Genomic DNA, 15,180 nt, shown 5'->3' on the forward strand with positions numbered 1-15,180 from the left:
AAGACGAGTGTATCGTCATCAGTATTGTATTATAGAGACTTTAAACTTTTGCGGTTCATTCGTCTCTAGCCTTGAGAAATGCCCTTTGAAAACTCTACTCTACTCCAGCGCTACCACCTTCTCCCTCTTGCTTTGAGAAAGGCACTCGATCCCTCGCCGTCCAGCTCGTCTAGCAACGATGTTGTCCAGTCGGTGTCCACACAAAGAATGATTGTTACGGCAGCGGAGCGGGGATTTTTAAGCTGACTGGCTGGCTCGAGAATTACTCATGTGTGAGACTGTGACCAATGTTTCGTTCATTCTTTTTCCTTTTTCCTTTCCAATCGTGTTTCATTCTACTTCGCTGCTGCTCTGGTTGCCCGTTTTGGTCGGTACGATTTGAGGAGCACAAAATGGACCAATCAAAAATGGGCACATAGTGCATTTGGACAATGCTTGATATTTCACAATAATTCAATTATTTATCTCAAGAAAAATGAAATGTTATTCGTTATGATAGATGCGTAGATATATTTCCTATCAATTGATGCAAAAACCTTTGCGATCTATTGAGAAATGCTCGAGTTATAAGCGTTCCAAATCTTGCATTTTTTCCTACTTGTTCAGTGCCTAGATTTCCATTTCACCCCCTATATCTTCCGGTTAGACGTAGTCCTACGTCAAAAATAACCGATATTACCGGTTATTGATTGTAAAATGACCGGTAATTCGGTAATGGAAAATGGCCCGGTATTACCGATAAAACCGGTAACGGTAAAACCGGTTAACAATCCCTAGACTGAATATATTCTGCTTCGACAGGATCGATAGGTTGTTTGGTTGTGCATTATTCGGCGCCTGCTTACCGGCTGCTGTTAAGTCCATTACAATTACTTGAATCCACTAATTTAGATATTTCACAAACGTTCAAATAAAAGCAACAGGATTCTCGATATATGCATTTTTTCATGCGAGAAAGGTACTTTTCGACCTAAATGAATGAATCGAAATTTAATTTTTTTTTTGACGTAGGACTACGTCTAACCGGAAGATATAGAGGGTAAAATGAAAAATTAGACACTGAACAAGTAGGAAAAAATTAAAGTTTTCGAATGCTTAGAACTCGAGCATTTCCTCATAGATCGCAAAGATGTTTGCATCAATTGATAGGCATTATTTCTGCGCATCTATCACTATTGAATAATTGTGAAATGTCAAGCATTGTCCGCATGCACTATATGCCTCGTTTTGATTGGCCCAATTTGTGCTCCTCAAATTGCAAGTAACAGTAACATAACAGCGGAATATAATTTGGATACAAGCTTAGAATTATATTGTAAGCCACTTCCCTTGTGATGCTACCGCCAGTCGAATGAAATAAATTTGGCTGTTGCTTTCCGCAACATCATTCATTTTCTAACCGCGAAGCAGAGCTAATATGTGCTCATTCACCAAGAGCCTCCGCAGACAGCAGACTTCCCATCGGCCGATAATTTTGAATGGTTTGGGTTAACACGACAAACATTAAAAGAGCCTATTTACTATAAAAAAGACAATAAGTCAGAAATATTGTTTTTAAATATCTAGAGAATGGCTGCATGTAGAAGTCAATCACCTTCCTTAAAGAGCTTTTTGTTTTAATTCACATTAGAATTCATAATTTATGCTTAAAAATGATTGTTAACATACAAAAATTCCAAGTTTCGAAAATTCATAAAAATTCAATGTTCCACAAAGTTCGTCAAAAATAGAATTACCATCTTGGACCCATTTTTGAATTACCTACATGACTTCTGTTATATATGAAAAACTAAAAAAATTATAAAAAAATACATATATAAATTTAAAAAAAAATTAAAATAGAAAAAGAGAATGGCTGAATTTAAAAGGAAATTGATAAAGAGCTTGTTTATTGTAAATCACATCAGGATTCATAATTTGTGGCCAAAAATGATTGTTAACATACAACAATTCGAGGTTTCGAAAATTCATAAAAAATCGATGTTCCACAAATTTCGTCAAAAATAGTTTTACCATCTTGTACCCTTTTTTTTAAATTTTCTACACGGTTTCTCGAACTTGAATGGCGTTAACGTTCCCTGTGGAACGTATGCATTAATTAGCATCATTTATTAATACTTAGTTGAGATTTCTTAAGCCAAATAACACGCCTTGAATGTATTCCGAGGGGCAAGCTCTAGAATACGCGTGACCACAGTGCAAGTCGAAGGAAATTCCTTTGACGAAAAATCCCCCGTCCAGAACGAGAACCGAACCCGAACACCCGGCATGATAATGTGAGACGCTAACCACTCGGCCACGGGTGCACCTACATTGCTTCTGTTTTATATGAAAAAAATTGATTTTTTTTTTAAATGCATATTTTAGATTGCAATATCTAAAATATGCATTTTAAAAAAAAATTCTATTAAAGTTTTTTTTTGTAAATAAAAAAGAGTATATTTTTTTCTCAGTGTATATTTTTTTCACGTTTGGACATCAATACACTATAAGTCTTCCTAAAAAACTATTTCGGTAGGACTCATAGTTTTTGAGATATAAATTATCAAAGAATTCTCTTACTAAAATCGATACGCCCTTTTCAAAAGTTACACTTGAGTCAAAAAATTCCCAAATGCTGTGGAAAACTCATATTTCCTCCAACCCGAACGGAATACAAACTTTCATTCGAATAAAAAAATACATGTTTTTAAAATCTGCATTTTTAGGACGATTTCATTTGGAATTGCTCTATTCAAAATCACAATTTTCATTGTCATATGACCAATTTCTATTGCGGCTTATTTTTGAAAAGGGCGTGTTCAAAATCATTGATCTTTCTTTAAAAATGACGTAATTAAAAATTCAGATGTCTGATTGAAATATGATGTCCGACAAAGTTGTTGGAAAATCAGTGAACTGTTTGTGAAAAATAACATTCAAAATACACTGTTAAGTAGTCTCACTATTATAAAATTATAATTTAATATTAAAAACTTTTATAACTCAAAACACTTTATGGAAACTCAATACTTTGAGAAATCGTAACCATTTATGAAAAGTAACATGAAAAAAAGAATCTACATGCGATTGAACATATAAAAACGATATATAGAGTTTTATCGTAGGTCCGACCGTTCTCGAGATATAATCAGTTTCTTATAATTAAAATAATGTTAGTAAAATGTCGAATCCTCTGTCGTAATGTTCAGTAGCAGTATACATTTTGGTGCCAATGAAAATTGTCATCTCTAATACCAAAAAAAATACCCCATAAAAAATGTTCACCATCTCGAAAAAACACCCTATGCCAAATATCAGCTCAATCGGACTGAAGAGAGGGTGGCACCCAAGGAGTAAAGGAAATCGGGGTTTTCGGAAAAAAAATTGATGCCAAATGTCTTAAAATTGCTTAAAACGTTGAGATCTAGTGTCATCTCGAAAAAAAATTGTCAAAAATCGACACTCTGTGACTTGTTTTTTTGTTCGGAATACGAATCGAAACGTAAGGTTTTGGGTACCAATAAAAATTGTTATCTCGATTTTTCATTCGGATGCGAAATGTTGATTTGCATGATAATATACCGTATGTAAAATATTAGTTCATTGGAACTTCATTTATTCCTGTCACAGACGTTAAAAAAAGTTTTTAAAAACGAAAGATCACCGAAAAATCGTTTTTTTTTTTAAAAAACTGTTTATGCCAAATGTCTTGAAATTGCATTACTCGTCGAGATTTACTGTTATCTCGAAAAAAAAATTGTCAAAAAATTTTTTTTTCAAAAAATCTATTTTTTTTCAAAAAATCTATTTTTTTCTGAGAATCCCGATATCTTTTACTCCCCCCTTGGGTAATTTTTTGATTTTCAAAAAACTTCAACTTTGGAAGTTCAATGTTCAAGTTCAATGTTTTTGAATTCAAAAATCATCCGTATCAAGTTTAAAAAAATGGAGAGGGCCGGATAAAATTTTGCTGTTTTCTGGTCTGTTTGACGTGAAATTGCTCTATGAAGTTTTCAATACTAAATTCAATTTCTGAGTAAGATTTTTAACAGTGCATTTGGAATATTATTTTTCTTAAGTAGTTCATTGATTTTCCAACAACTTTGTTCAACATCATATTTCAATCAGACATCTGGATTTTGAGTTACGATTCTTTTAAAGAAAGATCAATGATTTTGAATACGTCCTTCTCAAAAATCATATTAAAATTGCTCATAGATAACGGAAATCGTAATTTTAGATAATTTCCATCATGAGTACCAAGTTCCAAAAAAAAAAAAAATAATGGAAAGAGTAGGGCTAGCGGCCGACCGATTTGGCATGGAATTGCTCTGTGAATAACTGTGTCCTCTAGCCAATCCCTTTCATTTGATGCCCATATTGATGGGTTATGAGAAAATATGTAGTCTGCCACTTTTCAACGGTCGCCATCTTGGATTTACATTTTTCATAAACAACTGTGTTCTACTAGTCAAGTCCTTTCATTTGATAGCCATATTGAAAAAAATATGTAGTCATACAAACAGGTCAAGCTAAATAATACCGTTTTAAAAGCAGCATGTTTCAAACATAGAAATAAATATCGTGAGCGCTCATCCATCTCTAAGATAGATTGGTATTTGTCAGGTTATGTTAGGTTATGCACTTTTCGCACATAATCGCTTTAAACCGAATTTATTGCCCAATGAAGTTATACAAAATAAAATGAAATTGATGGTAAATGGTAGCTAATAAATCCATCTTTTTTTATCCCATTTGTTTATTTATTTAGGCTCATTAGCATTTTAGCTGGAACAGAGCCGGATTTAATAGTGTACATGTTACATGTTTATGCTATCTAAAAATTGTAAATTACACAGTAGCCATTCAGGCGTCATAGTATTCCTCCTGTTTTCCCATTGTTTAGTAGACCGGACAGCGAAGACAGTTGATACGATCATTGTTGTGTTATTAATAGCACAACAGCCCGATGTTTTTCTTGTTGCAAACAGAGCTTGCATATGGATAGAATCGATCTTCTTCGCTGATGGTAAGTGCGTGGACGTAATTATTCTGCAACTACACAAAGATGGTCAATTGAGGGCCCTGAGTTTTGAACTCATGATCGCTTAATAAGCGAACGCACAACCAATGTGACTACGAAGACCCTCCAAGCTATCATTTGATATGAAAACATTACCATATGGTTTCTTTCCAGAGACCAAGTCCTACGTCAGGATGCTCAAATTTATCGAAATTCCTTATCTATAATTGGGAATTTCGGCTGATCAAACTTACCGTTTTTAACGGGGCAGTACTGTATTTTCGATCATTATTCATTGTCCTGTATTTTTATCAATTTGTATCGTATTTTGAGTATAAAGATAAAATGTACTATTAATGATCTTTCAAATATTTATTGGCCTTGTTGAAAGAGATTACGTATCCGCCACTAAAGTTGTTGTTAATTTTGATGATTTTGTTAGAATTTTTCAAATAGAAAGGAAGCATTATTTTTGACTAGTGAGGCGCAAAGTGTTCTAAAAAAATATGGAGGCTTATGTCCAAGAAAAGACCGCATTGTTGACGCAGGGCAGTGGGATTGTTTCACTTGTTTACCACTTCGGCTGGTGGACCGGTGTCATTCCGCTCTGTTTGTCCCATTTGTAATCACCATAATAGCTTGGACGGGTGAACACCCGAACTTCTTCGTCCACGTCTTTAATGAGAAGTAGCGAAGGCTCGTGATTGAGAAACAAAGAGGCCTCAGTAGACGTTATTAGAATAGAATCGCTCCTTGACTTGATCCGTGTGACTGCCACAGGAAGTACAATTCTACGGGATAAAATTGGAAGGTATAAGAGTTGAAAAACTACTGAACATGTGAGAGCAAGAATTTCAATTGAGCAGTCACCGAGACGGTTTGTGCACACATATATTGTTGCTTCGCTTTGATTGAAAGTTCCATCATTACAAAATCATTATAACCTACGTACACGTAATGCTTCAGACAATCCCTCTGCAAGGGATTTTCGTGAGTAATAAAGAGGATCACTTCCCCAGAAATGGGGTTGCAAACAAGTAGAACTTTCGGTATTGGGTGGCAGCCACTACAAGAGAACCCATATCCACACGCTCCATATGTTACAGTATACGGATTTTTAACCATTTCAGAAACTGAGTCCGATTCAGCTCATAAATTATTAAATTGGCGGCGACAGAAAGCTCAAAGCCGTTGTGTGTGACACCATCATTAGCAGAAAACAACAAAATGCTTGCTAGTTGGAGCGAGACTTAGCATAAGAAATCGTGAATTGAGATTTTATACCCAACACAGTGTCCGTACGAACGAGCGCTGCATTTGCAATTCGAGCAAGTGATTTATACACACCGTATTCGCAGTGGTGTAGAAAAATTATACCTCACGACTCCACTCGTTACTCGGATGGGAAAATGGACAACATATCAAACAATTCTCAGAGAATTTTCTAATCGATTGGTATGCAAATCATCAACTTCCGTTGGCAGCAGAAAAAGTTATCAACGTCAAAACTATTTCATAAAAACGTGACATGTTTTCTGATTTGGCTCCCTTACTGAAGGAAGTAGTTTGACGTAGGACTAGTTGATTCAGGTGAAATACAGAAGGTTTGTCAAAACTGTGGAAAATCTTTATGATACTGCGATGCAGTGCATTTAAGGATGGAGGGCTGGTCTAGGAGAAACATAACAGTATTGTATTAAAGTCCATTCCGGAATTGCCACAGAAGTGGCATTAATAAAAAAACTTCCTGTTCATATAGATTACAGGAATTATAATGATTGAGGTAACAAAGTTCGAGCGAATAATCCGTACAAGTTGCAAATCGTCGTGCAGTTTCGGAAAAGCAAAAGAAATTTCTGAAATTTAAGGAATTCGTGAAGCTTTTTGATTATGTTTTGTGTTTGGCTAATAGTAACGTATCAGTTAAAAGATTTTTCTACGATGATCAATATTTGAACAACAGAGAAGTCACGCTATGAATAATTGTCAAAATTTTGATTTTGAGTGTGACAAATTTTATGTTAAAATATCCGAAAATCGTAATCTTCTTCTCAAAAACTCTTTTGAATCTAAATTTTTCTTCTTAGTAGCAGGTACATCTAAGAATGTTTGATTGATTGGTTTTATTTACTCGTTAAAATTCTTTAAAAAAAATGATTAGGTTTTTGGGTTTACGTGTCCCGTTTTTATTCCTGAACTATTTGGTCAGTCTAATAATAGAGCAAACTCTGGATCACTTCTTAATAGAAAACTTTAGAAGATGGAATTAGTACAAGAGGAATAGGTTGGAAATTGTATCTTCAATAAGGAGGCCAGCTGTAAATTTAAACTACGATGAACGACTCTTGTGTTGTAATAAAGGAGTCTACAGAAGAAGAAAGAAATTGTAAATGTGAATGTAATTTCAAAGATGGAAGGTCTCGGACAGCTCAATGGTCTATTTATAAGGTGCGGAAAAACCGCGAATCGATGGAACGTGTAAATAGCACCGAACACTCGCGATGTTATGGATGGATAGCGTAAACTCGTGTCCGATAACGTGTGTCAACGCGCCAGGATACACAAACGGAAAACATAATCACGAGTCACCAAGTAAATCAGTGCCGCGTGGGAGGGAATTGGTATAGGGTCCCGTGTTTCTATCAATAGAGAGATAGATACATTGCTGTATTTTTTTTTCTCGCTGCAGGAAAACGTGTTCCCCTATATAAACGGGTGCTCGGTTGCGGAGTCCTTTGTCTAGCGCGAACAAAAAGGCTCCTTTCCATAATAGTGCTGCGTCAAAGTTTGCCAGCACAATTATGATCCCCGTGGTATGATTTGGTGGGGTAGTTTGAATGATTGATTGAAAACTTTCCGGGTGTTGAATGCATGATGTGTGCCCACATATGTTGGGGGTGGCAGGAAGTCAAATTTATTGTTGCCACTGGCGATGACTCCCTAACAGTGTGCGAATGGGGATGAATACATACATGTCTAGCTATCGCACAATGGATTTGCCGAACGGCGATGGAATCTCACCGAAATCGATATACGGATTGAAAGCGAATGATGAAAAAACTTTTATCCCTAAAATTTTAATTTTTGACTCACACGAAATCATCACCAAGCCGATGAATCAATCGAAGCGTTTGTGTGTGTGTGTGTGTGTCTGATAGTTTCGGGTTAGCGTGTCAAAACCAACGGTACCAATCAACGGGTGTCTTTTCAATCAAACGTTCTCACCTTCAAGAGCCCCAGAGTACCACTGCGCGAAGAGGGCCGGGGCAGATTCTTCAAAATAACACTTCCCCGTGACAACCGGCTTATTGCCGGTATCATAAATAAATCGCGAGTCACCCTCAGCCGCAGGCAGCGGCATCACTTAATCGCAATCGAAGGACTCAGTTTCGATTGCACCGTCTCTGGGTTCGGTAACTTACCGTCGCGGTTCTCCCACAGCTCGAGTTGGTCTTTGGGAGGATTTTCCTGGTCGATTGCCTTCTGCATATCGTCGATCACCACATCGAAGGGAACTTTCGCATCCTGGAGGAGGTTCCGGGCTTCCACCAGTTTGGATCGTTTGAGGAAGATGTCCACCGAGGTGGTGTTGTAGTTCCACATGGCCGCCTCTGGATGGGTGGATAATAGGGAAGAATTAATTTATGGCATCGGTTGTAAATGATAGTGGTTTAATGGTTAGACGTTCGTGAAAGTGAAATATGTGTTTATGATAGTGCCTCGGAACTCGGATATATTTGAAATCAACTGTGTACGTACCGAATTTATCTTGCAGTTCCCCAACCGCATTCTTCTTCAGCTGATCATCGTATTCGATGCGCCACAGTTGAGCTCCGTCATATTTTATCACCTTTGGCTCAGATTCCTGATTGACAGTTTCCTCCAAAACTGTTTCTGACGAACCTTCTCCCTCCACAATCAAAACATCCGAACTTCGTCGTTGGGCCGTCGATAATCCGAAAACTGGGTCAGACAAATTAATCACTAACACCGTTATTGTGAGAATAATTGAGAACAGGTTCACTGGCTTCATTTTCTCCATCACTGCATAATAATCCCGTCACTTCACGCCAACGCAAACGACAAAAACAAACCACCGATCGACACTTCCGCGATTAAGATCCTCGCCCGACTGAACAACGAAGAGTCCATCCCGTCCCCCTTTATATAAGGTGCTTTCTCCGTGCCGACCAAGAACCAAGTTGTCCAACGAGCCGAGCCCAACGAGTCCCAGGTCTGGATAGTCCCGTTGTCGTGGCGCGCAAAAGTGTCACACCCAAACGGTTGCAGCGTGATATTAATCTCTTCGCGCGTTGGTCACGGGATAAGTACTTGTCAATTCAGAACTCGCAGTCAACCGCGCATCATGGGGGCGATTGATGGACAGCAAAACCAAATGCTCAGTGGTCATTTGCGTCGACGATGGCAATTCTCTGTGCAACACACTCAACCGGTTGTAATCTCGTCGTGAAGTTGTCGTGGCTCCTAGAAGCGGTTTGTTTGGGTTTGGTAGTGTTATGCAGTGCGCATTAATTATCTAGCGAGAAAGCGCCGGTTTGAGCAAACTAACGGCAATCGAGGGGGAGAAAGTGTTAAGCTATTTTTCTGAAGATTACACCCTCTCACACATTCAACTTTTGTGGACGACGGTTGAAATATGAATATTAATTTTTTGTGGAATATATATTTATCAATTTTTGAATCGTAACTCTATTTTTGATTCGCTAATTTGATCAACTAGAACAGTGATGTCCAGGTTTAGGCATGGTTCGGGCAGAATTAAATTTTTGATCATAGCCGCGGTCCGCAATGATTTTTTCCCACTATAACGTTTGCATAAAAAAAATGGACTTTTTTCGGATGGTGATAGAAAAAAAATAAAAGAAATAATTGAGTTTGATAAATTTCCCATGGGAGGTAATTATATTAGTTTACTTGCAAAAAAAAATATCGCCCTTGCGAGCGGCCTTCCGGCAGTTAGCCGGAGCATTCGCCATGGTGGACGAAAATATGCGTATAGGCATGTTTTAGAGTTCTTTCTTCGTTTTGTTTATCAATTCCTTCTCAGTTTTCGCGACAGAATTGTTGGAGTAGATCTTACGCTTCAGTCTTGCCCAGAAATTTTCGATGGGTCGCAGCTGAGGGACCCTGGGCGGGTTCACCGACTTGGGTACCACATCAATATTCAGCCGCTCCATCTCCTCTAATGATCGTTTCGAGTAGAGGGCCAACGCCACATCCGGCCAGAACATCGCGTCTTCGCTCTTATAGTATTTCTTGATGAACGACGCAACTTCCGGCAGGCACTTCGTACTATAAATTTCCCCGTTCACGGCCAGTCCGGAGCTAAAGAAGAGCGGCTTTGACATCCTCTTCTCGCTGATTGTCAGCCAAAACAGCACCTTCTTGGGGAACTTGGTGTGTGAAATAAACTTCACTTCGGACCTCACTTCCTTCGTGGGGGAAGTAAAATACGAACTGCCTTACCAGTCGTTGCCATCAAGGGTGAGATAGGTCTCGTCGTCCATCACCACCGCCACGTCGCGGTTCGCCGGGAAAATAGACTTAACCATCTTACTCAGCCGCTGCCGCTGCGTCATTGCCGGCAGTTCCGAGACCAGTGGACGGGACTATGTATGTCCATGTTCGCTGTTTTTCACTGTTTGATCACTTGTTGTAGCCACTTTTCCCTCGATCTTCCTCTTCAGCATCCTTTGGAGCTTCTTGGCACTCAGGGCCGTCGGCCGTCCGGAACTGGGCTTTTTTTCGGTGCTCTGATTGTTGTCCAATAGTGCCACAATGTAGTAGATGACGGAACGGGCGTATCCGGCATCCACAAAGTGCCGCACGATGTCCGTTTTCGACGCGGCGGGGTACCGTTCATTGGACACGCACACAGCTTTACTGTTTTCACCATCATGGTTAGAGAACGACTAAGAGAGCTGCCAATTTTTTTTTCTGTTGACTCATGGGTTACTATGATTGATGCTGCATGGGTAGTTTCGTCAGTGCGTGTAAAAATAAACCTATGAAAAATCGGCAATTTTTGTCCATTTGCATAATGCAAACATTAGTACATAATAAAATGTAAAATATACGGATTTAACTAGTGTAATATTTATATACTTTCTGTATCAGAAAAATAATCCAGATGAACCGGAGACAATTCATGAGTGGGATAAACAAAAAATTTTCTATGGAGAAAGATTATTGAAAACAAAGTTTTTTTCTCGTTGCTTGGTCATTATGTCGTTATGAAGCTACCTTTAGAATAGCAACAAATTTTCCAACAAAACGGTGCATATTTGCCCCAAATCGGAACTTCAAAATATGAAATAAAAATTTTATTTGATAAATAATCCAGCAACCCAATTTAAAATCGTATCCTGAAAAGTTGGGTTTTATTTTGAAAACGACAATACCGATATCTTATTTTTGTTGTTTTATGGGGTTATCGTTTGTTCCCATTCGTTAAATCCTCCCACCGATCAACGTACACAGTTCGTTCTGAACTGTGTACACAATTCATGTGAACTGTTGCCCATTAGCAAAGAACGACCGTTCGTTCATTTTTTTTTTTTTTGGTAAACTAGTTCTTTGGAACAGTTTATGAACTAGCGGATCGGAACTGGGTTTGAACACTTTCCGACACTTTTGGTACTTCGACTGACCAAACACTTTTCCACTTCCACTTCACTTGGAATTTAAGTCACTAGATAGTTTCACAGCTTCACTATTTTACCTCGATAGTTTATTTGCTACTGAACATTTTACTACAACGGTTTATTTCAACTGAACATTTCACTATGATGGTGTAATCGCCACTGAACATTTCACTTCGTTGCTTTAGTTGTTACTGAACTTTCACTACAATAGTTCAATCGCCACTGAACATTTCACTACGATGGTTGATTTGAAACTGAACGTATCACTTCGTTGGTTCAGTTGTTACTAAAAATTTCACTATGATGGTTTAGTTGATACTGAACAATTTTCTAGCTACTTCTAAATAATGTACTGAACATTTCGTGCCCTTTTCATACGGTACACGCTACAGTAAATTCTATTGTTGCATTTTTGCTCGGGTATTCTAGAATATTGGCTATACACAATGGGGCTTTGTTTTATAGCAGGTTCGTTTCCAACCCTTCCTAATCTATGACAATGCGTTATTGTTATTGTTTTGATTCTACAATGTTATTGTTTATGTTTTGTTTTGTGCTGAAGTGAGTTGTGAACGATAATCCCTGAACAATCCCGAATGTTCTTGAAGATATATTCTTCGTTCTTTTTCCAGGTGCGAATTCAGGATATACTTGATTGATATTTGATTTGATTGATGTTTCAGATTTCGTTTTGTGTAATATGATGTGAGTAATTTTTGTGTGAAAAATTTTGTGTGTTAATAAAAATATATATTTTGGATAATAAAAAAAAAAGAACAAACATACTTCAACGCCGTTTCGATTTCACTTAGGCAACTCTATCCAGATCAGCTTCGATGCTAAGAGCTTTCCAAATGATCATCAATTATTTTGTCACTCGACTTTGATTACACTTGCCTCGTGACGTTTCATTCCATTCTTTGTTCTAAAAAGGCTTTAAACTTTTCAGTTCATTCGCCTCTATTCTTCTTGACGGAAAACAGTTACTTACAAATGGATGTGAATCCAAACGAAGACTCAGCATTTTTTTCAGTACGGGCTGTGCCCACAAACTTGTCCATTCATTCAGATTGAGCTCCTTCATTACTGCAATAGCTTCGTTACAAATGAAACATAATTTCAGCGTTACCAGTCTTCCAGATTTATTTGGAATCTTTCGGACTTTTACGGATTATCCAGACATCCAGACCTTTTATGATTCGTCCAGATTTCTCCAGATTTATCACAATAATCTAACATTAACTCTTTTGGCAGGTTTCAACTTTCGTGACAGTGAATGGGTTTTTAACAATTACTCAATGACATCCATTTATAGCAACCTAAGTTGTAGTTCTTCTTCTTCTTGAATGGCGTTAACGTTCCCTGTGGAACTTTTGCCGTCTCAACGTATTCATTAACTAGCGTCGTTCATTAATACTTCGTTGAGATTTCTATGCCGAATAACACGCCTTGAATGTACTCTAAAGTGGCAAGCTCTAGAATACGCGTGACCACAGTGCAAGCCGGAAGAATTTTCTTTGACGAAAAATCCCCCAACCAGAACGGGAATCGAACCCGAACACCCGGCATGATAGTGTGGGACGCTAACCACTCGGCCACGGGTGCACATCAGTTGTAGTACCTTGTAAATAAACGAGTTTCATGAGTTCATGACTTTTTGAAAATGAAGCCTCCGAGGATGTCACATCAATGCACATTAGGGTGACAATGGATGTATGGGAAAAATTTCATCATCGAATTTGAAAAATCGACCGTGTACAATTTGTTTATTGGCCCGAAAAAATGACCTGTGCAAAATTTCAGCTCAATCGGACATGATTTAGAAGTGTCTCAAAGCTTTGATTTTTTTATCCTTGAAAATCGTCGTTATCTGTTATCCCGAAAAAAAATTTATGGCCGAAAAACGACCTTTTGAGCCTGAGAGGCAATGAAAAAAATATATAGTATAGAAAAAAATAAATATATAGTATAGAAAAAAATAAATTATCGAATTTAACACTAAACCTACCACGAGGGGTCAAATGACCCTTTTTCAACATTCAGTCAAAATTTTCTTTCAAATTACATTGTCACAACATAATTTCAAATTACATTGTCACAACATAACACCACAAAAAAAGAGTCTAGCGGGTTCAAATCGCATGATCTGGACGGCCAATTGGCATCACCAAAACGCGAAATTATGCGTCCCTCAAATTTCGTTCGCAATATGGCCATGTTCGGTCGTGTTGTGTGGCACGTGGCGCCGTCCTGCTGAAACCACATGTCATCCGTATCCAAATCTTCAATTTGTGGCAAAAAAAATCGGTTAACATGCGGCCATAGCGCTCACCATTCACAGTCCTCATTTTCAAAGAAATACGGCCCGATGACTTTGCCAGACCATAATGCGCACCAACAGTGACTTTTGGCGGATGCAATGGCCTCTCAACAGCCCTGAGCTGTTGATTTTCTGAGCCCCATATACGAAAATTTTGGGTGTTCACATAGCCACCGAGCTCGAAATGTGCCTCATCGCTGAAGAAAATTTGATGCGAAAATTCAGCCTTTTGCTGCTGTTGTTCGTTCACCCAATCGACGTATGCTCTAATTTTTGCACCAGTTGGACTTTTTATGGATGTAGGTGCAAGTCCAAATGCAAAATTCGCCACAATGATGTGTTTGACAAGCCCAATTGCTGAGCACGCCGTGGAATCGAAACATTCCGGTCATCCTCCACACTGGCAGCAACAGCAGCAATATTTTCGGCCGAACGCACATTACGATGATGCACAAGTTTCACAATATCCGCTACGGATCCAGTTTGTTCGAATTTACGCACTACATTAGCGATTGTGTGCTCTGTAGGCCGTCCATGACGACCAAAATCCGTCCGCAATGCTCGAACATTTGCCGGTTTTTCATCATTTTTATAGTATAATTTAACAAAATTAACACGTTGTACGATGCTAAAACGATCCATATTGTAAAATGGCAGACATTCAACTAACGATATGACGCTTTAGTTGACAGCTATGTCAAACGGTTGTCAGCGCAGGGCTGTATACTTTCGGAAGCCCGAAATGGAAAACCCTGTATATGTAATCTGCCCTAAATACCGCAACGGGTCATTTGACCCTAGCAAACTTTTATATGATATCAGAAAGATCTGTATGTGTGGTTGTGATACAAAACCATTGCATTACACATTATTTGCTATTGCTTTGTATATTTTGTTGTCTTTGTGAGTGAAAAGTGAATGATCAGAATTAATTGTATTGCTGACTATCCAAGCGAGCTAACAGTAATCATTACAAGCTATAGTGTTTTTTTTATGTGTCAAAAATAGTAATTTTAATATTTTGCTAATAATTGTTATCCCAAAATGTCGAAATATACAGGAGAAATATGGTATGCCACGTTTCTCAACAAAACTTAATAAATCGAGTCATTGTTCACTAACTATTTATAAAGGGTCACTTGACCCGCTGTGGTTGGAATAGGTATACATGAAACATCGGTAGGTTTAGT

General features: G+C 38.1%; 2 protein-coding genes across 7 annotated transcripts in view; one reads left to right on the forward strand and one right to left on the reverse strand.

Annotated features, from left to right (window-relative positions):
* Positions 1 to 9,275, reverse strand: part of LOC129761931 (carboxypeptidase B-like) — a 31,405-nt gene extending 22,130 nt beyond the window's left edge. Inside the window, exons 1-2 of the mRNA XM_055759788.1 lie at positions 8,765 to 9,275; positions 8,428 to 8,616 (exon numbers count right to left, since the gene is read on the reverse strand). Coding sequence (XP_055615763.1) covers positions 8,428 to 8,616; positions 8,765 to 9,047 — 472 coding nt within the window. The 5' untranslated portion in view covers positions 9,048 to 9,275. The remainder of the gene's footprint in view (positions 1 to 8,427; positions 8,617 to 8,764) is intronic.
* Positions 1 to 15,180, forward strand: part of LOC129761903 (centrosomal protein of 162 kDa) — a 51,547-nt gene that overhangs the window by 23,017 nt on the left and 13,350 nt on the right. The window contains exon 1 of one of the 6 annotated variants that reach the window (XR_008740505.1): positions 8,414 to 8,756. The exons of the other annotated variants lie outside the window; for them this stretch is intronic. The gene's annotated coding sequence lies outside the window, so the exon portion shown is untranslated. Of the gene's footprint in view, positions 1 to 8,413; positions 8,757 to 15,180 lie in introns of those variants that run through there. 6 annotated transcript variants of the gene reach the window in all.

The sequence above is a fragment of the Toxorhynchites rutilus genome, chromosome 1 (assembly GCF_029784135.1).
Source record: "Toxorhynchites rutilus septentrionalis strain SRP chromosome 1, ASM2978413v1, whole genome shotgun sequence".
In the NCBI taxonomy this organism is placed as follows: domain Eukaryota; kingdom Metazoa; phylum Arthropoda; class Insecta; order Diptera; family Culicidae; genus Toxorhynchites; species Toxorhynchites rutilus.